Source organism: Podarcis filfolensis, assembly GCF_964270895.1.
Source record: "Podarcis filfolensis genome assembly, chromosome: 5".
In the NCBI taxonomy this organism is placed as follows: domain Eukaryota; kingdom Metazoa; phylum Chordata; class Lepidosauria; order Squamata; family Lacertidae; genus Podarcis; species Podarcis filfolensis.
This window is the reverse complement of record NC_139608.1, coordinates 43,885,020-43,907,769: the sequence shown is the minus strand read 5'-3', so window position 1 is coordinate 43,907,769 and position 22,750 is coordinate 43,885,020. Positions and strand designations below refer to the sequence as shown.

At 41.3% G+C, this 22,750-nt stretch overlaps 1 protein-coding gene across 2 annotated transcripts in view; it reads left to right on the top strand.

Moving 5' to 3' along the window:
- The window catches only part of ARL3 (ARF like GTPase 3), a 39,030-nt gene that overhangs the window by 4,062 nt on the left and 12,218 nt on the right, over positions 1 to 22,750 (top strand). For both annotated transcript variants that reach the window (XM_083616469.1, XM_083616468.1), the window contains exons 2-5: positions 10,139 to 10,282; positions 12,284 to 12,400; positions 18,664 to 18,714; positions 20,002 to 20,187. In XM_083616469.1, coding sequence (XP_083472595.1) covers positions 10,139 to 10,282; positions 12,284 to 12,400; positions 18,664 to 18,714; positions 20,002 to 20,187 — 498 coding nt within the window. The remainder of the gene's footprint in view (positions 1 to 10,138; positions 10,283 to 12,283; positions 12,401 to 18,663; positions 18,715 to 20,001; positions 20,188 to 22,750) is intronic.

Genomic DNA, 22,750 nt, shown 5'->3' with positions numbered 1-22,750 from the left:
TCTGTGGAAGCACTTCCTGATTTCTTCTGGTTTCTGAACCATTCTTCCTTCAATCTCTAGATTTGTCACTGTATTTAACTTTTGTCTTTTTTTCAGCTGCCAAGCTAGCAGCTTTCCACATTTGTTTGCTGATTCAAACGATCTTTGCTTCATCTGTTTGATTTTCCATTCGATCTCTTGATTTATCAGTTTAGAGTATTGTGCTTGATGGAATTTGATTTCTCTCAGCACTTCCTTTGACTTGGGATTGGTTCTCAGTTTCTTCTCACCTTGATATATTTTCTCCAATATTTTATCCTTCTTTCCATTCCAGAGCTTTTTCTTGATTGTATTTTGTTGTATCAGAAACCCTCTCATAACGGCTTTACTTGCGTCCCAGATCATTCTTTTTTCAACTGTAGTGTTCAGGTTGATTTCAAAATAGTCCTTTAACGTTTTTTGGGCCTTTTTCACAATCTCTTGATCTCTTAATAAGGTGTCATTCATTCTCCATCTGAAGGAACCGGTTTGGGTAAGTCTAAGTTCTAGTTTCAAAGCATTGTGGTCGGAGCATGTTTTTGGGCAGATTTCCACCTTTCTAGTCTTGGGTGCCAGCCCTCTAGATGTCCAGATTTGGTCGATCCTTGTCCATGACAGGTGGGCCTCAGAGAAGAAAGTTCCTTCTTTACCTAGGGGGTTTTTTGTCCTCCATATATCAATCAGATCCAAATTGTCAATCAGTTCAAAGAAAGTTTTAGGCAGTCTGCCATCTGATGTTAAGTTTTGATTTTGAGACTTATCCATATGTGTAGATACCACTCCATTCATGTCTCCCATCATTATGATGTTGTTGTAGTCCATATAGTCCAGCATGGTCTCATGCAGCTTCTTAAAAAATTCTGATTTCCCGTCATTTGGCGCATATATTCCTAATATCAAAATTTTTTCTCCTTGTGTCTGGATTTCAATCGCCAAGATTCTTCCTTGCTCATCTTTAAATACAAATTTTGGTGCCAGGCTCTCCTTGGCATATATCACCACGCCTCTTTTCTTAACCTTGTCTGATGAAATAAATTCTTGGCCTAGTCTTTTGTTAACTAAGACTTTTCTGTGAAGCCTGGTCACATGGGTTTCTTGTAAACAAATAATGTCCAATTGTTCTTTCTTCAATATGTGAAATATTTTCCTTCTTTTTTCCGGAGAATTTCCGCCATTTATATTCCAACTAAGTAGCTGCAGAGACATCCTGTACTGTTTTGTTACACCTAGAGTGGTGTATCTTCTGGTCCCGAGGGTGTAGGGCCTGCTCCGCCTCCAGGCGGAATCCCAACTTGTGGTAGAGGACAAAGTGCTGCTGCTTCTTTTTGGAGATCTTCACCGTGATCGTGCAGGAACTTTTGTAAATCCTCTGGTGTTTTTATCTTTACCTTCTTCTGCTTGTAAGTAAATGATAACCCTTGTGGAAACTCCCACCTATAACGAATTGTGTTGATTCTCAGCAGTCTTGCCAGTTCTGAATAAGTGGTTCTCAAGTCCAATAACTGTTTTGGGATGTCTCGGTAAATTTCCACCCTTTTATCTTGTATCACCAATGTATTTGCGAAATGTAGGCCTAATATTTTGTCTCTCTCTTCCCTTGATCTCAAAATTATCAAACAATCTCTGGGTCTGTCCTTCCTTACCAATCTTCCCAGCCGAAAAGCTGACACTATTTTAAAGTCAGTTTCTTCCTTAATGCCCCAGAATTTTGAAAATTCTGTTGTCAAAAATCCAATTAAATCTTCTTGTTCAATTTCTGGGATTGCTCTTAATCTGAGGTTATTCTCACGATTTTTCAATTCCACCATCGAGAGGTAGGCTTGTTGTTCACCAATTTGTTTATGCAAAGGTTTAACTTCACCTCTAACTTCCTCGACCTCTTTTCTAGCTGCCGTTGCAATTTGAACAGCTTCCCCAGCCAAATTACGGTTTTCTTGTGTAGCTCCTTGCAATTTTTCAATTGCTTGTGTATGCTGGGAAACCTGATCTGTCAATTTCTGGATCGAAGATGTAGCTTGGTCAATTTTTAATGATTGGTTGTCAACCTTTTGATTTAAAGCTGCCAACTGCTCCAAGATTTGTTTCAGAACTCCCTCAGATGCTCCTGCTGCCATATCTTCCTCTGCTGGAATTTTAGACTTTTCGGCTTCTGCCTTTTGTACGCCCAGCACAGCTGGAACTGATGATCTGCGTCCCTGAGTCAAAGTTGTTTGTACAAGCTGTGCCTGCTTTTTTTCCTTTTCCTTCTCCTTAGCTTCCTTGGCTTTGGCTGCTCTTGTCTTTCCTGTACCACTCATCAGTCAATGTTCAAGGTCAAATTGTTATTGTCCCATGGGAAAGACAGATCCAATTTAAAAACAATCCAGTGAGAGAGAGTAAACATAAAAAGCTGTTCCCAGGCCTTATATTCCCAAAATCCTCTAGGGGGAGTACCACCAAAGTTTCAAAAAGAAGAAGGCAACTTTTCCGCCATTAAAGTCCCCTGTATGTTAAAAAACAGAAATGCAATAGTCCCAAATGGTAATAAACAAGTCCTGCAGAGTACTTTAAACTTTTAACAAAGTTTCAAAAAGGTGCCTACAATTTGTATCCAGTCCAGCTTGTTAAAGCTCAAAAGCTCAAGGGTATCCATACGTCTGTAAAAGTTTGTAACAATTTGTAACAGTTCCGCAGTTAAACAGTTTCCCCTCCAGCAGCCCGACGATTTGGAATTTAGCTTTGAATGATCTTACTGGGGAGGATCGCTCCAATTTTCCTTTTAAAAAATTGCTCACAAATAAGTCTATCTTTTCTCGTTAACAGTCACTTCTGAAAGTGCATGAAAGTCCCTCTTTAAAACATCCCTTTTCAGCCGCTTTTCGCTTCTCTGATCCCTTGCTTTGATCTTGTAAGCAGCTCCGGGAGGCGGACTTCCTTTTTAACGTCTCCCGGTTACAGCCAAAATTTTTTCAAGAATTTACTGCCGAATTTAACGTCCTTACTCACGGGTTTGTTGTTTCAGTCGAATCTTTAAAGGAAGAAAGGTCGGCGCTCATCTGCAACAGCTGCGCGGCTTCACTCCCGCAGAAAGAGCGATGAACTCACAGCACCGCTACCCCTCTTTCACTCCGGAGCCCCTTACGGGGTTCCTTTCGCGATTTCGGGGTCGCTCCAGGTGCCCGCCGAGTCCCACGGCCACGAGCTCACTCTGCTCGTGGTTTTTCTTGATGGGTCGTCGCTGTGCCGCAGCGAAACGACCCTTTCCTGCGGAGCCCCTCTTCAGACTAGAAGAGGACCGCCATTACAGTTTCGCGCCGCCTCCGGAAGTCGAAAATTCCAAAGTTTTAACTAGGGTGTGAAGAAGTACTTCCTTTTGTCTTTTCTTAGTTTCCTACCACAGATCTTTACTTGATGACCTTTGACTCTAGAATTATGAGGGAGTTCAGGAACCACTGCTTACCAGCTTTTGCACAATCTATGCACAATCTTATAAACCTGTATCATATCCCCCTTACTCCCCCTTTTTTTTGTAAATGAAAAAAGTCCTAAACATTGTAAGATGAAAGGGGTTTTGCTCCAGCCCCTTGATTTTTGTTGTTGTCTTTTTCTGAACCTTTTCCAGCGTTACAATATTCTTTTTGAGGTGACTTAGAGGTGTACAAAGCGTTCCAACACCGCCTCCTTCCCTATAAAGTGTGGAAATATAGGCTGTTAGACCTTTAAAATAGCCCCTTTTAAGTGAGTTACAAAGTTTCCCACTTCCCCCAGCAAAGAAGAATACCACACACTTGGAAAATTAAAATGGTTTATCTACAAACTCTCCAAAGGTCAGATTCATGTGCATTCAGAAAAAGTTGCACAGGCAGTAAAACTTAGCTTAGTTACAAAGTGATAAAAGTGCCTAGAGATTACAGTGGTACCTTGGGTTACAGATGTTTCAGGTTACAGACTCCGCTAACCCAGAAATAGTACCTCGGGTTAAGAACTTTGCTTCAGGATGAGAACAGAAATTGCGTGGCGGCAGCAGCAGGAGGGCCCATTAGCTAAAGTGGTACCTCAGGTTAAGAACAGTTTCAGGTTAAGAATGGACCTCTGGAACGAATTAAGTTCTTAACCGGAGGTACCACTGTATTGGTATAGGAACTGAAGAGTGGCTGGTGAGAGCCATGCAATTTTGCTGGAGCAACCAATTCAAACCTTCACATGCTGAGCTTCTTGGGATCACTAAGTGGGGTGGGTGGGTGGGTGTTTGTTTACCTCTTTCCTCCCAAGGTGAAGGGAAATGACATAGCTAAGCCTGACAGGGTAGCTTACTCTATGGTATCAACCCCTTCATGCATTAATTAAACTTAAGCATGTTGTTTATATGAGACTGATTATCCCACACTCTTGGATTGTATATTTTTAGATTCCACACTGGTTTTGTGATTAAAAATTTGCTGTTAAGAAATACAAACTATTTAAATTGTTGTAGCCTACCCGGGGACCTATGGGTGGAAGGGTGGGTAGTAGTGATTACGATGATAATTTGAAGTTGTACCATAGATTTGCCTGAGGATGAATATTTAAAATCATTATTCATAATTTCTGTGGTATTTTTCAGAAATATGGGGAAACTTCTGCACTTCATCGGTATTTTGAAAAATACTGTAGCTGTATGATAATTGTTAGCCCTCACAGCTTGTACATATAAAGTTATGCTACTAATGCAGCTAGTACTAATACTGTATGCAGCTCAGCCCTGAGATGCAGGAGTAAGATAATCAAATACATTTCATGGCATTAGCTAGTTTATTAAGGCCATGACAAATTCACTCCACACACACTTCCACCCAGAACTTTGTAACCTAATTACACAATGGACCATTAAATATTAATGACTATAGACCTATCTTCCATAAATTTGTCTAATCTTTTAAAGTCATCAAAGGATATAGGTCTATAGTTTCCAGGAGGACATACCAGGGAGCATAAGATTTTGAGGATTTCTTCTGCTGGCAGGAAGGGGTATTTTCCCCAAGAAGTCCCCTGCCAGCTGTCTTTTAAAGAGCCACACTATTGCCCCTCTGCTGTTGGTGCAAAGACAAATAGCATTTTAGGGTGGGGCAGACTGAAAGGCTTGCACACATTACAGTTCAGCCTTAGCTGTGTTAGATTGATGTCATGTAGATTTCCTCCCTTCCTAATCCCACATTCCAAGACAGGACTCAGCCATATAGTTACTGTGCAACACACTTCTACCTTGCCTTACCACAATTGCTGCTAAGGCTGATAGTTCTGGGACAAAGAGAAGATAGAATTCAATGAAATCTACTATTGGGGAAGCAACCTCAGTGACTATTTTACAGGACAGCTGTACTTGACTTGATCTTTAGAGAAATACCACATCAACTAAGTAAACATTTGCTGGTTACAAAAGGCAGATTTCTTTGTACTTGCACTCTAAATTCATTATCAAAGCTTTATGGCTAATCCAGATAAACAGCAGGTATTTACTTCTCTCCTCTAATGGGATTCCGCTCTCTGTTCTTTAGTGATTGGCAAGCCTCCCTACTACTAGCCAATAGCATGTGTGGCAATTCTCTCTATGGTATTTCTTATATGGGTCACTTCAGTAGAAAATAACAGGCATTTTTTAAATGTGTATTTTTTCCATGATGCTTTCCCCTAAGTACATATTTGAAATATTCTGCATTTGTCCTATAAATACATTATTGAGGTCAACAGTTATGTGACACGGATTACAACCAGAAAACTGATACAGTGTAGAGCAGGGATCAGTAACCTTTTTTAGCCATGGGCTGGTCCACCGTCCCTCAGACCATGTGGGGGGCTGGACTATATTTTTTTGGGGGGGGGATGAACGAATTCCTATGCCCCACAAATAACCCAGAGATGCATTTTAAATAAAAGCACACATTCTACTCATGTAAAAACACGCTGATTCCCAGACTGTCCGTAGGCTGGATTGAGAAGGTGATTGGGCCGCATCCGGCCCCTGGGCCTTAGGTTGCCTACCCCTGGTGTAGAGTTAAAAGAATAGCAAGTTTTAAAGAAGGAGAACTATAGCTATTTAATGCTATGCTTTAACATTGTACTAGCATGTGTAACTGTTCAAATAAACAGACAATCTGGTACTCCCTCTTTATGCTTTATATTTGGATATGGAGAGTATTTTGTGGAGCTCAAGGGACAGAGTGCTCTAGTAGTGGATAGACTTGGCTCATGACATACTCAGATCATGACAACCTGAGTTCAAGGCCTTATTTAACTTGTTTGCTGATCTTGGGCAGCTTAATTGCTTTCTACCCTAGTTTGTGTATTAGTCATAATAGGGTTGTTTTGAAATAAATATTTACTATGAGGTATTTTGCAGCTTTAAAAATGATACAGAAATATTTTCAAGTTCTACTGATTTCAACAGGATAACTAAATGCATGTTTATAAATGCATGTCTTCAAATTGTTGTTGTTGTTAATTATGTTTATAGACTAATTTTCAGGCAATATGCCTACCAGAGTGATTTCCAACAACAATTAAAGCATTATGAACAAATTTAAATCATGCTGCACAGTTAAAATTAAGAGCACCTAGTACAAATAAAAATACAAATGCGGAGGAGGGGGGAAATCAACCGAAGTCCTGGGCAAAAAATATGAGTTCTTAACTACTGGTAAAAACTCATAATGGTTGCTGCAAATATTATTTGGAGAGGAAGGGAATTCCATGGTTGGATGGCCTGTATAAATGCAACACCTCTGTCTCTGCCAGATCTCAGTGTCTCAATATAAAAAAATGTATGGCTGGATCATGTCCAGGATTATTAAGTATATGTTAGTGGTTCCCTTTATGGCCTTTGTGAAATAACTGTTGCTTATCAAGTGTGTGCTCAGAACAAAATAACTTACACCAGTAGTGTGTTTTCAGCCTAAAATTTTTTTTTGCTTCAGCATAGTTTTTCCTGACAAAATGCCAATAAAGATGTTCGGTTATTGTATGTTTGGAATGTAAGATATGTTTGGTTTTTGCTCACACTCAAAATATTTAATTATTTAAAATTAAAGCCAACAATGACCCCATGGAACTTATTATTAATACATGCATCCTTGATAGAAAAGAACATCTTTCCACAACTGATAAATTAAAATAATTGAGTTGTTACTGTGTATCCTCGCTTACACGTGTATCCTGCTCTCCACCTGCACCAAAGGAACATATGCTAGGGTTTTTAAATGAGTCATGGTGAGCCGCAGAATAACTTTTTCTAAATGCTATGGAGGGGATTAGCAATGAGACAAAGCTCAAGAACGGCCTCAGTCCAGTATACCTGAAGGAGCGTCTCCACCCCCATCGTTCTACCCAGACACTGAGGTCCAGCACCAAGGGCCTTCTGGTGGTTCCCTCACTGCGAGAAGCCAAGTTACAGGGAACCAGGCAGAGGGCCTTCTCGGTAGTGGCGCCCTCCCACCAGATGTCAAAGAGAACAGCAACTGCCAGACTTTTAGAAGACATCTGAAGGCAGCCCTGTTTAGGGAAGCCTTTAATGTTTGATGTATCACAGTATTTTAATATTCTTTTGGAAGCCGCCCAGAGTGGCTGGGGAAGCCCAGCCAGATGGGCGGGGTATAAATAATAAATTTAGTATTATTATTATTATTATTTATTATAAAAATATATTATGTACCTAAAACAAAGAACAAAAACCAGAGTTTAGAGTTGATAGTTGGCTGTGATGTGACCAAGAGCACTTCTTATAATTTACTAAGATATGCTGTTGGCTTTAAGAATGTTTCGGTCAGTCATATGAACTGGAGGAGAAACAAGCACAGGGAAAATACAAGCAATAACAGCAGATGTCACAGGTGACCTGTGACAGGTTGCTAGCAAAGCTAGGACTAGAAAGCAGATCTTTTGGCTTTAATAATAGTTTTGTCACCCAGTGGCCAATCTGGCTGATCTGCATCTTATAGAGATGTAAGAAAGCAGCCCAGATACATTTACATATCAGTGCCCAACATGCCCTTCCAGCTGACACTTCTTTTAAAGTAGTACAGGTGTTTGAGTGCTGGCACCACCAATGCACACAATTATTTCTAGCATTTTTGCAATGCAAATAAACTCACAGGGATCTTCTGTTCCCAAACCCTGAAAGCTACTCTCAGCTCAAGGATCTATCACTTGAAATCTGCTGAACTTTCTTAGCTACACAATGGAGGCAATTGAGAGGTTTGCAATAGATACATCATGAAAACGCTGACATGTGAATGTATCATTTGCCTGGAATGGTTCAGAGAATAAATACAAGGGGCTGTGGATAATCAGAATCATTAGTAGGTAAGAATTCATGGCATGGCTAGTCGGAATGTAGAGGGAGGATTTGGATTATGGGATTTTGTATAAATGAGGATTGGCTGGTGGCAAAAGTAATAAAACTAATTCAGCAGCTTGACTGAAATTCTTTACTGCCCTAAATCTTGAGACCTAACACCCTGATATGAATGATTTATGATACGATCTAATATTAATGGCAGTTCTTAACACTAGTGGGAGCTGCATGAGGGGGCAAAATGGCATTCATATGGGAAGAATGAGAAGGAGGTGATAAATCTTAGGACCCCCCTCTGAGCAAGTGCTATCATTTGTTGGTATAGGTTCATGGACACACCAAAATAAGGGTTAGGTCCATGCATGGAAAATGAAGTTAAGAGCTTGGGCATTCTTCTTTCTCAACTTGTATTACTGTTCTAGTTAAGATTTCTTTCTGTGTAATATATCTCTTAAAATCCACCCTGATTCTAGTAAAATCCTCATTTCAGACTCTCATTCTATTCTGCATGGGTTGTTGTCATGTTTTGCTTGACAATCTCTTGTCTCTCAGCTTAAGCCTATTTTCTCTGTTCTCTTAATTTTTCCTCAATTGTGCTTTATTCATGTTACAGACATATATATTTCTATTTCCATTGTCTGTTGTCCCATGCAACATGGTTTTAGGACTTGTTACTTTTTTCCTTGTACAGCCTCCTACTTGGACATTTAATTCATTTATTTGTTTTGAATTGCCCTATTTATGCTCATAGCATTCACATTTATTTTTCTGCCTCAGTGCTATCTTTTGTTCTTAGGTACCTGATGAGATGAACTCTAGTCTATGAGAGTTTATGCCATCACAAATTTGTTAGTCTTTAAGGTGTGCCACAAGATAGTTGTTGCAACAAACTAACACTGATACCCTTCTGGAAATATTTTCTACTTCTTACTTGTTACATACTATCTAGCTGCAATCTCATTCTGGATTCTACAACATAATTTTATTGTGGTTTATTTAAAAAGATATATTTTGCTGCTGCTGCTTTTCATAGTGCTGGTGTGTTATCAGATTATGACCTATATTTTTATTTATACGTTACTTCTGTTGCAAAGTTATTGCATAGATCCACCCACTTTGATTATTTCTCTTTCTTATTTTTCAACATCTTTATCTTATTCTCCCTTCTGCTGCTTGTATTCTTCTTTCATTGTTCTGATCATGCTATCATCTCTTTATTTTCCTTTTCCTTTTCCCTTTCCTCTTTTTTTTGTTTTTTTGCTACCTTTCAGTGCTAATAGCCACTTATGGCCTTGCCACTTGTAATCTGCCTTTCTTGCTTTCTCCCTTTACTCTAGTCTCCTCTGCAGCCCCTTCATTCATTAATTTTTTTTTATTAAACTTCCATCTCCCTGTGCTCTTTCTTATTTTGATGTTTCCATTCTCCCAAATGTAAGGAACTCTTTTCCTTTATCTAGTCACTTGACCCCCCTCATTATCCTATTTTAGGAAATTATTAAAACTTCTATATTCTCTTTTGCATTTCTTTCTTGATGTTATTTTTTAAAATAATTATTTTAGTGCTATGTTAATTACCAAATAGTTCTGTGTTTACTCTCCTGCTTCCTTTTAATCTCACTCATTAAGTGGAAAATCCCTCTTTCAAATCCCCTTTCTTTTTGTCTCATGTATCACAGATCATCAACCTACAGGCAGCAACTTGTACATTTTGTTCATGTGTTATAAGGCTATTCTTTCTGTTTCTCATTGATTTTTGGCAACAACGATAAAAATAACATCTAGCAAGTAACATCTCCTGCCCTTTCTCACTAACAGGGTTTGCTGTCAATTCTGCGCAAATTGAAGAGTGCACCAGACCAGGAGGTAAGAATCCTCCTCCTGGGATTGGATAATGCAGGCAAGACCACACTTTTGAAACAACTAGCATCTGAAGACATCACCCACATTACTCCCACACAGGTAAGGAACGAGGCTTTTGGTGCTCTGCTAAATCTTGAAGTTTGGAGGATGGAGAGGGAAGGGTGGCTACAAACAGAATCTGTCTTGCAACCAAAAGTAAAATATAATCTCTTTTTATAAAAAATAAAGCTGCTACAGATGCCACAACACCTATGTACTCCCCCCCCCCCCCAATTTTCCTTTATTCCAATAGTAGTATACCCACAGTTCTGGGACTCATATAGCTTTTACCTCATGCAGCCACTTCCTAAGGCCGTAGAAAGCTGCCTTGTACTACTACTACTACTACTACTACTAATAATAATAATAATAATTTATTATTTTTACACTGCCCATCTGGTTGGGTTTCTCCAGCCACTCTGGGCGGCTCCCAACAGAATATTAATAATAATTTTTAAAAACATCAAACATTAAAAACTTCCCTAAACAGGGCTGCCTTCAGGTGTCTTCTAAAAGTCAAATAGTTGTTTATTTCCTTGACATCTGATGGGAGGGCGTTCCGCAGGGCGGGTGTCACTACCGAGAAGGCCCTCTGCCTGGTTCCCTGTAACCTCACTTCTCGCAGGGACGGAACCGCCAGAAGGCCCTTGGCGCTGGACCTCAATGTCTGGGCTGAAAGATGGGGGTGGAGATGCTCGTTCAGGTATTCTGGGCCGAGGGCATTTAGAGCTTTAAAGGTCAGCACCAACACTTTGAAGCTCGGAAACGTACTGGGAGCCAGTGTAGGTCTTTCAGGACCAGTGTTATATGGTCTCAGCGGCCACTCCCAGGCACCAGCCTAGCTGCTGGATTCTGGATTAGTTGTAGTTTCCGGGTTCACCTTCAAAGGTAGCCCCACATATACTGAGTCGGACCATTTCACCATCTCGCACATTGTAGTCCAGACTTACTGGCAGCGGCTCTCTAGGGGTTTCAGACAGGACCCTTTCCCAGCCTTACCTAGAGATCGCAGGGATTCAACCTGGGACCTTTAGCATACAGAGCATGTGCTTTCTAAGTGAGCTATGACTCTTTTCCTCACATGTTAATATAGTGATGTGCAGATTGAAGGGGTGTGCATGTGCCCAATGGAATGGTAACAGTTGTAGAGTGTATGCATTTCTTGCTTTAAAACTTCTCAGGCTATGAACACACACTAGAGAATCAGAAGATTAAACAAAGCTGCATGTTGTTACGTCCTTCAGTGTTGCAGTTCAGCACATATACGGTGCAGATATTTCACATGTATACTTCAAAACTGCAACACACACAGTGTCCCTCTGTCCTCTCTACATGCACCAACTCTCCAGAGCTTTTTTTAAGGGCTAAAGTATCTTTCATTAGTTGCTCAACTGACACCATCCCAATGTTGGCCAGTGGATGGTGCTAGAGATTGTACAAGGTTGGATCTGCTTCCCCCAGTCCTCAAGATGGAGCACATTGCCTGTGAGATGCTCCCACGCCTTAGAGAAAAAGCCCACCCTCAGATTCCAAGCTTAAAGCCAATCCCCTGTATTGTGTGGCAGCTCACTGCCAGCCTGCACCACATCCTGTTTTTCCGGTTGCACTCCCCTTTCAGTTGGAGCTTTAATTGATGAAATGGGCCCTTCAAAAGTGCAGCTGTTGCTTCTAGTTTTCTCATATCAACTCACATACAGACTTCTGCTTCTCGTTAGCCTGCACATTGGCCTCAGCTTTCAGTAGCTGAGGCTTACTCCTTCCTTGCAAGGCTATGTGATTACTTCTTATCTGCATTGTTCTCTCACCTCCCACTGCACCTTCCTTTCTTGTTATGAGCTGCAACATACATCTTTATAGCTTTGACAGAAACAGACCCTGATCCATGCAAGGCTGCTATAGCCTTCACCTTGCCCACAGTCAATCCATCTGAATAGCAGCACGGGGTTTATTTTGTTAGGGTTTCCAGAGTTGTGATATATAAACTGTGACTGATGTGTGCCTGTGAATCTGAAGCCAGGCATCACGTTAACACCAGTTATACTTTATCTCTGCTTGTCACAGGGTTTTAACATCAAAAGCGTGCAAGCACAAGGTTTCAAGCTGAATGTGTGGGACATTGGTGGACAGAGGAAGATCAGGCCATACTGGAGGAATTATTTTGAGAACACCGATATCCTGGTAAGCATTGGCCACTGCTGAATGCTACATTAAATATCATAGTGACTTTAACAGCTAAGAAATACTGCAATCAAAGTCATTTGTTTTGCAGCAGTCAGCCAGTCTGAACATTCTTGCAGAGCCAGTGTGTGCACGTGAATTATGAAATCTGCAGAAACATTTATTTTTAACTGGTCTCTCAACAGTGTGCTATGTGACAGTTCCATTTGGTTTTTCCTTCCCTTTGAAGTAACTCTGTGTTCCAGGCTGAAAAATATGAACCAAATTACTAGGTGCAATTCTCATGCGCTTTTCTTCTTCTTTAGTACTCTACAAAACACACAGTAAGGGTGCCACCAAAGTACAACCACATTGCACAATTAAAACAACATTTTATGGAGCTCTTCCTTCCATGGCATCTTTTGAAGGACACTTATATGACTCCCAGATGCCATTTCCTTTTTGAATTTTCAAAAGTCTTCACATTCATTATCTTAGTAATATTTATGACAACAGTCATGTAAGATAAATCAGTATTATCTCCATGTTGCAAGTGGTGAACTGATGCTAAGAGATTACTGCTGCCTAACTGGACAATCCAACTATCCTGCTGTGCCAGATCTGTCACCAGTGTGACATAGCAGCAATGGTGCTCTCAGCAGCAGAGGCAATGCTATAACAGTAGGTGAAGAAACAAACAGCAGTACACCAACATGTACAGGTCGCCCATAGTATCCCTGGAAATTCATTAATGACCCTCTAATGATAAGGTTCTACAAACAAGCAAATTTTTTCAAGGGCTACACACAGAAAAAGGAGTGTCAGTTATAACACCATGCCAGCTCCATACCTCAGTGGAGAAGAACCCATGCTCCCTCCATAATAGGTAAAACCTATTATGTGTACAGTGCTTCTAGACAAGAACTCATCAAAACACTCCAGAGAATACAGTCTTCAGATGCAGAAAAGGGAGCAGTATAGTTCCCTGTCTAAACAGCCACAGAAGCAGATGAGTGGCATTGTGCCACCCTGCCCCAGGTTTGTTCCACATAGTAGCAGTGTTCTATCAACATAAAGATTCTACTGGCAGTAATCCTGCTCACATTGGGGCTTATTGCTGGTGTATTCCCCCTGCCCAATTGGAATTTGGGATAGTAGCAATCACAGCCTTTCCATTGGGTGAAATTTGAACTGAGAACACATAGCCTGTTCCCTGAGGTGTTATCCTATACCAGCTCATTCAGTTGGCTTTTTGAAGCACAGTTGAAGAAGCATTTAGAAGGCCTGCTAACCAGAGGATCAAGGAAGACAAGTCCCTTGATGACATTTTGCTCTTTGGCAAGGTCTGCTTGGCTGACAGCTTGCCATATTGCTATCATGGCTTCATCAGTGAGGCAGTAGTGCACTGTTGGATGCAGAAAGGACTGGTGATGGACAAAAGTCAGAACTGCAAAGGGCAGACTGAATACTTGGGTTTCTCCTGCAGACAGCCACGAACCAATATCTATGGGCTGTATCCAGACTTTGTGTAAGCCTAGCACCCCGTGGAAAGGCCTGTTATATAGTATGGAGGGCGGCAGTAGTGGGGAGAGGGGAATCATCAAGAGTTGATCAGAGGCTGCCTACTTCAGTGGGGAGAAGAGGACAGAAGGCACTTTGTAGTGAGAGCAGTCTTTCACACGTGCAGAGCCTAAAAAATCCTATATATTTATTTATTTTCTATATAATTATATCAAAAGCATCTTGCAAAAACAAAATGTCCAGTTAAAACAATAAAAATGTGCAGATAAAAAGCCGAAGGGCAGTTGTGACAGCAAAAATGAAATAAATCAGAGGGGCCACTAGGGGCGCATCGGAAGATGGCTGACAATAACATCTCTCCAACCCACAGGAGGTAATTAGGAGGCTGTGATGGGAGTAAATAGCCTCCCTACCCCCCCAAGGTTATGGGGGGGGCTGCCCTTGCCTGCTGTGCCCTATACCACCCCCGAATTTGTGGGGATGGGGGCACTAGGCAGAATGCCCTACTGTGGATCTCGGTGCTCCTGGACGCTGTCTCTGATCCGCGCCGCTAGCTGCAAGAACTTCAAAAGGAACAATTAGGAAGAAGCGAATGCACATATTTCAAGGAAGGACTGCTAACTGAAGAGTTCTCTGATAAACAAGACGAGTCGGAGGAACAATAATCAATCATGAGAAGATATGCCAAGACTCGGTATGGCAAAGGGACTGGATGGGGGAGGGGGGAAAAACTTTCCTTTCTTTCCTCTATGTGATTAAACAAGAATCCCCCCCCCACAAGTCAGAAATGCCGTTTTAATGACTTAAGCTGTGGATTTACGACTGTGTGGAGATGAATTTTCTAACCAAAGCATGTTTTAAGAAGAGCATGGAAAGTTCAAGAGTTTTGGAATGACGCAGTTAAAAATACCGTCACCATGTTGGTAAGCTCTGTCGGAGGACTTGAGTCTGGGAGGAGGAAAAGAGCTGTTTTTATATTGTGGGTGAGACTCCTCAGTGGGACTTAAGAATGACAGGTCCTGAGATTAATGATGGAAAGAGCGATGTTATTTATTAAAGTGATGATATATGGAAACCATCTCGATATGAGGATTGGACGAACGGAAAAATCCACACAGGATATAATTGGTGTTTATCTGCTTAAGGAGATTATCAGAAGAGATCATAAAGAAAAAAAGAAAAAATATACAAACAAGATGAGATGTGGAAACAGCAAGATAAGACTGGATAGAATTATGAACTTTATTTGGACTGATTTGGATATTAACGCAGTAGCAAGAAGATGATCAGAATCCCCCTTCGGAACTTGAAATATGGGTCCCCTCAACAAAAATTTAAAATTCGGCTTTGTAATTCGGAATTTATGTGATGTGATTTGATTTGATTTGATTGGTCGGTTAATAAAAATTATTTTAAAAAAATATGAAATAAATCAAAGAAAAGCAGGAAGCATATAGGTTGCTCACTTAAACACCCTGGAGAAAATAAAAGATTTGGACACCCAAAGGACACCAGTGTTGGTGCCTCACAAACCTGCCTGGGGAAGGGGATTAACAGGCAAGGCACTAGAAACAAGTGGTGGAGCAACGTGGGTGGGGTACCATTGCCCTCTTGGCTTCCCAACACAGCAGGTCGCTGGTGCTTATGGAGAGGGGAGGGGCAAGGTGTGGGAAGCTTGGGCCAGTGTAGGGTGTGGCAGTGGGAGCATTGGATTGGCTGCTCCTGCAGGGCAGCATCACTGAAAAGGTGCACTCTGGTTGGCACCTGTCTTAACATCTTCCAGCAAGGGAATCTTGAGGAGAACTTCCAAAGTAGATCTTAAAAACATACTCCAGTCTGGTAAAGAAGTGTATCACTGACATTACCGGGGAGGTTCTATGGAAGTTAACTGCAGGCTTCAGGACTCTGCACCTTTCTTTGATAGCAGCAATTAACTGAACATGTTCCCAGTGCAGTACTGCAGGCACATCCATTCAAAAAGCAGAGTATCTGTTATAGCTAGGATAAAGGATTGTGGGAAGGGGAACTTAGCTGCTTAGTGATTAAGATCATTTTACCAGTCCCCCTGCCTCCTCTTCTACTGAGGGGAGGTAGCATATGCTACCAAATGTCTGTAAATCCTGTGTCTTGGCAGGTTTAGCTAAGTCATGAAGATTTCAAACAGTTAATCAACTATTCAACTCATATGTCTATGCAGTTCTTGTATAGAGACAAAGATGGAAGGTGCTTTTTTAACTTCTTTATTTTTCAGTTTCTAAAAATACATATAACAATCCCCATAAAGCCCCACTGCCCAAGAAAGGAAGAAGTAGTGTATGTTTAAACTAAGACCAAATGGATACTTAGGAACCCCCATCATCTCCAGTCTAGGAATCTCAACAAGAAAACATTGACGTTTGCAAACACAAGAGTAGGCAAAATTAATGTAAAATAAATTTTATCACTTCGATCCATTTTATAATTTATGCCATCATTTGCCCAGATTTCCTTTATATCTGATTCACTTTGATTGCCTATGGGCATTCTTTCTTTTTTTTAAAAAAGAAGCCTAAATCCGTGAGCAGGGGCATTCCCCCTTTCTGATCTATCATTTACAAAAATGTTTTGAAGGAAATGCTGGAACACAGAACCCAAACTAGCCCTGTGTGCCTTGGAAACAAGACAGCTTGCTAACTAAGATGCCTGTCTCTGCTCAAGTGAGAGGCCCCTCCAAGAATATTTTTAACACATGAAGTGATTGCACATTCATAAACATGCAGGTGTTCTTGAATGGGAGATACTCCAGCTACCCACACCTGTGCTATTTGGAAGCTATGCACAGTCAAATAAAGGTGTGTATATTTGAATGATTGCATATTCAGACACACACCTGCAGCTATTTGGCATTGAGCCTTCTAGTTATGGGAAGTAGGCACTTGACGTGTATCTACCTTGGTTGGTGCAGTGCTGTTCACTGTGGCATTGCCACAAGGTCTGCAGTCTCGAGTTGTGAATGAGATGCTTTTCACAAGTTACGCTTAGATAAGAGGTCCTTGGGGAACAGCCAGATGCTGTAGGGATCTGGTGGATGCTTCTGTAAGTGCAGCCTTCTTGTCTGAGGACTAAACCAGTGTTTAGTCATGGCCCCTTTCCTCCCTACCATTTTGACACAATTTCCCATACTCTCCTGTTTTTTTCCAAACCTGGAAATTATGGTTACTATCTTTGGAACTATCTTACTATGGTTACTATCTTTGGGACGCGGGTGGCGCTGTGGGTAAAACCTCAGTGCCTAGGACTTGCTGATCGTATGGTCGGCGGTTCGAATCCCCGCGGCGGGGTGAGCTCCCGTCATTCGGTCCCAGCTCCTGCCCACCTAGCAGTTCGAAAGCACTCTTAAGTGCAAGTAGATAAATAGGGACCGCTTTATAGCGGGAAGGTAAACGGCGTTTCCGTGTGCTGCGCTGGTGCTGGCTCGCCAGCTGCAGCTTTGTCACGCTGGCCACATGACCCGGAAGTGTCTTCGGACGGCGCCGGCTCACGGCCTCTAGAGTGAGATGAGCACGCAACCCTAGAGTCGGACACGACTGGCCCGTACGGGCAGGGGTACCTTTACCTTTACCTTTATCTTTGGAAAAACCTGGAATTCTAAACCAACTTCAATATGTGGTCTACATTCCTGGATTGTTACAAAGATGGTAACCATCATTTCTCAGTCTGGACAAAATAAGAAGACACAATTCATTAGAAAAGGGGAGCCAACATGGTGTCTTCCAGATGTTGTTGGACTGCAGCTTCCATCATTCCTGACATTTAGCTGGCTGAGACAGATGGGAGCTGTAGCCCCACAATGTCTGGAGGGTACCACATCGCCTACCCTGGAATTAAAGATTCAGGTAGGTAGCCATGTTGATCTAACGCAGTCAAAATAAAAATAAAAAAATTGAAAATTGTCCAGTAGCACCTTATAGACCAACTAAGTGTGTTCTGGTATAAACTTTTGTCTGAAGAAGTGTACATGAACACAGAAGCTTACACCAGAACAAATTGCGTTGGTCCATAAGGTGCTACTGGACAATTTTTTAATTTTTAATTTTTATTTGAATTATAGACTTCCTGCTTTAATTGCAACTCACATGAAGGGAGAAGGTAAATGACAGCCTGTTTCGAAATGGCATGTTCTTCTTTCAGCTTGTTAAGATATGATCATCCAAATGTGGCCACTGTCTAGATTATTTTCAGTTGGATAATATAAGCTAAAATTTGGGCTGAATGCATTGATTTTCTGGAATCTTTTCTTGCTGGCTGTAAGTTGTAAATGGCTGACAATAGCCGGGGTAAGAAAATTTTCCATCCAACCCACAAAAAAGAAGAAGACATTATGGGGAGTGAGAAGACACTGATGGGATATAAAGAGCTATGTGATGAACAATTTTTCAAGACCCCCTGCTTCCCCTTCTGCTGAGGTGTGGAAGTGCAGTAAGTCCCCCCCCCCCGTCCCCCCATACTGATTATGTAATTATAGACACATTTTAGTAACTTATCACTTGGTAAATGGATGTTTGTATTCACACACGCCAAAATAAATATCTGTGCCGAATCTTGCCAAGGTACAACCATCCACTATCAGAATAATGGGAATTTTCAGACATGATATATAGGTGAATAAAAGTTTTCCTGACTGCAGGTTCCTTAAAAAGGAAGTAATGCCAAGTCAATGTGATTGGAAATGGGCTATTATTATTTCCTGGCTAATGTTGCATTCTATTTTGCCTTTTTTAAAGATTTATGTCATTGATAGTGCAGATAGAAAGAGATTTGAAGAAACGGGTCAGGTAAGTAATGCACACCTTCATGAAATCGCTTTACTCCTTTTTCTATAATGTATATATAATGTATAAATACATAGAACACTGTCAGACATTTGAAAAGGGACTGATGTACAGTTTGCCGTTTTAAAAGCAAGCTAAGCCTTGTTAAGTTTAAATTATTGTTTTCTGCCAAATGAATTAATGAACGTTTGGGCTACTCTTCTGAGTTTTTAAGCTCTTTTCTGTTTTCCTCAAGTAAAACCCACAGAAATAGGATTGTTCTGCGGGGACAGTTAAGACTGGTACAGCAATATCCATTTCTAGCTATCTGGCTACCATAATTAAGACTACAGAGATTTGTATAGCATACAGGGACATAGTGCTCAATTACAGAATACACAGCATGGATGTGCTTCTATAATAATGTGCTAGTGGTGGTGGACTACAAAGTGCATCAGAAATAATCGTGCATTGATAATCTTCAACAACATCTGTAAAGGACTTGCTAACCACCCATCTATGAATTCTGTTCTACCTCTGCCAGTATTGTTCCTTCTGGTACCTTTCACCGCAAGTTTAGGACTGAAGGGTTTAACATTCCCAGGCACCTGCCCATTATTTTAGGCCTGTTTCCTTACAGTTCTAAGGCCATCTTACAACAAGTTTAGAATGAGATTTAGCAGGCTCCATTCCCCATTTTCCTGAACTATCTAATCCCTAGCGCATTCATTGATATTATCAACAAATGATGTCTGTATGAGCACTTCGCATCCCTTTTAGTATCCAGAACAGCTGCCTTTTATGAAGATGAGCTTGTTTCTGGATAGAGATTTTATCAGTGATGTCCTATGCATGAATTACAGTTGATTAAACTGGAACAAAGTTCAAAGCTTGCTGTTAGCATTCCCGCAGAATTTGAAGCATATGTAGGATAAAACCACCTGTTTTCAAGGGCCGCTCCATTCTACTAGCAAGTCAAGTTATAACTGTGCCAGCATGTATTTTTGCTGCGTCATCAGTGCTGATCTCTAGAGGGTTGGGATTGACAGTGCCTTGAAAACAACTGGTAATATTGGACTGAGCTAAAACTTTCTCCGTTCCATAGACGGAGGGATTTGCTTTTAAATCTTTGTCTCAGTAATTGTATGTACCAGTTGCTTGTTTTACTATAACATCTGTGCTTTGTTGAAACATTAGCATTTACTATTTGCCCTATATGTTACTAAAACATGTACAACTACTTAGATACAACAGTCAGCCATTGCCAAAGCCTTTTTAAAAATACTGGCTGCATCTTTATGATTCTTACAGGAGCTAGCGGAACTCTTAGATGAAGAGAAGCTAAGTGGTGTTCCTGTGCTCATCTTTGCGAACAAACAAGATTTGCTGACGGCAGCCCCTGCTGCAGAGATTGTAGAGGGTCTGAACTTGCACACGATCCGTGACAGAGTCTGGCAGATTCAGTCTTGTTCGGCCCTCACAGGAGAGGGTGTGTCGGTGAGGAGGCAATGTTTATTCTGGCAGAATAGCCTTTCCACTGGTCTGAATGAGAAATGCACAACCCCTCCCCCTCTATTCTGGATCATAATGTATGATGTATTTATTGCAAAACTGGAAACTGAACAAAACAAAGCAAAAAATGTGTAGCTTGGTGTGTGGAGGGAGGTAAAGACTTCTAACACAGACTCAGGCTCTCTCATGAGATTCTCCCTCCTCCTTAAACTTAGAGTCTCCATTACATCATTAGGGTCTCATGATGCTGTTTCAACATTGCTTGCCTGATCTATATACATATACTGTAGGGTGGTATTCAACTAAGTTTTATTCAGAGTACATCAAAATTAATAGTCTTAACTTGGCCATTTTCATTTACTGTACTTCAATGGGTCTTCTCTGAGTAAAACGTATAGTTGACTACCACCTATAGTCAGGCTGACTTTCAGTGAATTTTCTATTTCCAGTGACCACTTCCCACCAGGCAGCATTCTGTCTCTCATTCCCTCTCCCTCCCTCCCTCCCTCTCTCTCTCTCTCTCTCTCTCTCTCTCTCTCTCTCTCTCACACACACACACACACACACACACACACACACTCACACACACTTTAAGGGAGGAGACAAACAGTTCATTTTGGGAAACTCTTCTATAAAAAAAATTGTTTGGCAAAATACCTTGCATTATATTAATATTAAATGTATCATGGGCCCAATGGAACATTCTTCCAGTCGAGGTTAGACAGGCCCCCTCACTGTGGAACTTCTGGCACCTACTGAAGACTTTCTTTTTTTGTTCCAACGGGCATTTTGGTTGTAGTCTGATTTTAGAGTTTTAACTGAATTTTACCTTTCCTTTGCATTGTAGTTCATCTACATCACTTGGAGACAATTGTATCTAAGCAGTATATAAATTGATAAATTTGCAGTGTGCAAAGCTCTCAATGCAGTGTGTAAAGAAAATATCGAAACAAAAATAGTTGAGCATTAGCTGCTCAATATAAATTACATACACACATGCACATACATCACTAGATACAGAATAAGAAAGTGGCCACTCTGATCTCATATTAGATTAGTAAATTGGATTTTGCTAGCTTTGTGTATCTTGTGGTGGTAGCAATGGAGAGCAGTATCCTATAAGCTATTTTAATTGGTCTCTGTTTTTGAATGTGACAGCTTTTCATTCCTTTGAAAACTGGACACCGACAGTGAGCCAGTCACACAAACTGCCCACAGATGGTAGAATGAAACATTGCCTATGCTGCAGATACGACACTTAAACACTATGGCCCCCATCCAGGTTGATTCATAGGCAATTAACTATAAACTCTGGTGGCTTAGTAAGGATGAGGATGCACAACTGCATACAGATCTATACACAGATCGCGACAGATCATTGAGGCCTGGATGAGCACCACAGTGTGGATGGGGAGACCAGTGAGCATCTGTCATGCATGCGGAAGGTTATTTCTGCACACAAAATATCCCTTGCTGGATTGGCACACATCTGTCCACTCAGATATCTGGGGCCTCTCTTTGAGCTTTCGTTGGTTTAGGAAACAACTTATACAAAGGAAGCTGAGTTACAACTGTTGGTTGGCATCCATCTGTCTAGGGAGACAATGGAAAAGTGCTCCTTCGGATGTTAAGTCAAACCACTGGATAGTTAAAGCGCCTGCCGTGGCTGTAGAGAATGATACGGGAGAGACGTGTTTTGTTGCAGTTGGGTCAGATGGAGGCATCTTGTTGTACTGATACAGGTGTACCATGGCATTTCTTCTTTATGTGCTCCTTCCAGTGGTCATTCCTCCTCCGTTCACTGCTGTGGATACATGACCTGATTGTCCACAGGCACAGCAATGATCTGCAAGGGATTCCCATGCAGCATGGTTAATGTTTCCAACCTAATGGATCCTGCCATCTTCCATTCTGTGGACAGGACGAATCCAGTGTAGACATCACTGAGACAGGAATGTGAACACGTTGGGAATGACGGCTTGGGAGAGCACAAGCTGTCCTGCCATGTAATGCCCAAAATCTTCCTGATGCAGTCAGTGTAGAAGGCATTGAGACGTCGTTGTTCCTGGCGGTTGTAAGTTTCCCATGACTCACTTCCATAAAGCAGTGTGACTCAACACGCAAATCCTTTAGACCTTCATCTTGTTCCTGGTCATTAGCATCACATTCTCCCATACTCTTGTGGAGTGGTAAGCCATTGACGTAGCTGCCTTGCCAATAAGCTTGACCTGCTCACAGTAGAAGTAGCTTGTTATGGTGGACCCCAGGTAGACAAAATCATCTACCACCTCAAGCACGCGCTCACCAGTGCTGATGCATGGAGTGTTGGCGACACCTGGAGAAGGTGCATGGAGAAGGTGACATATCCTGACTCAGGATGTTGTTCTTTGTCAGGCTAACGATAAGACCGCACTCCATGCAAGCTTAGGCAAAACAGCTGATGAGACTCTGTGGAGCTTCCTCTGAGTGCTCTGTCAAGGCTGCATCATCTGCAAACAACATCTCTTGGATAAAGACCTGTTGCACTTTTGTCTTGGCATGGAGATTT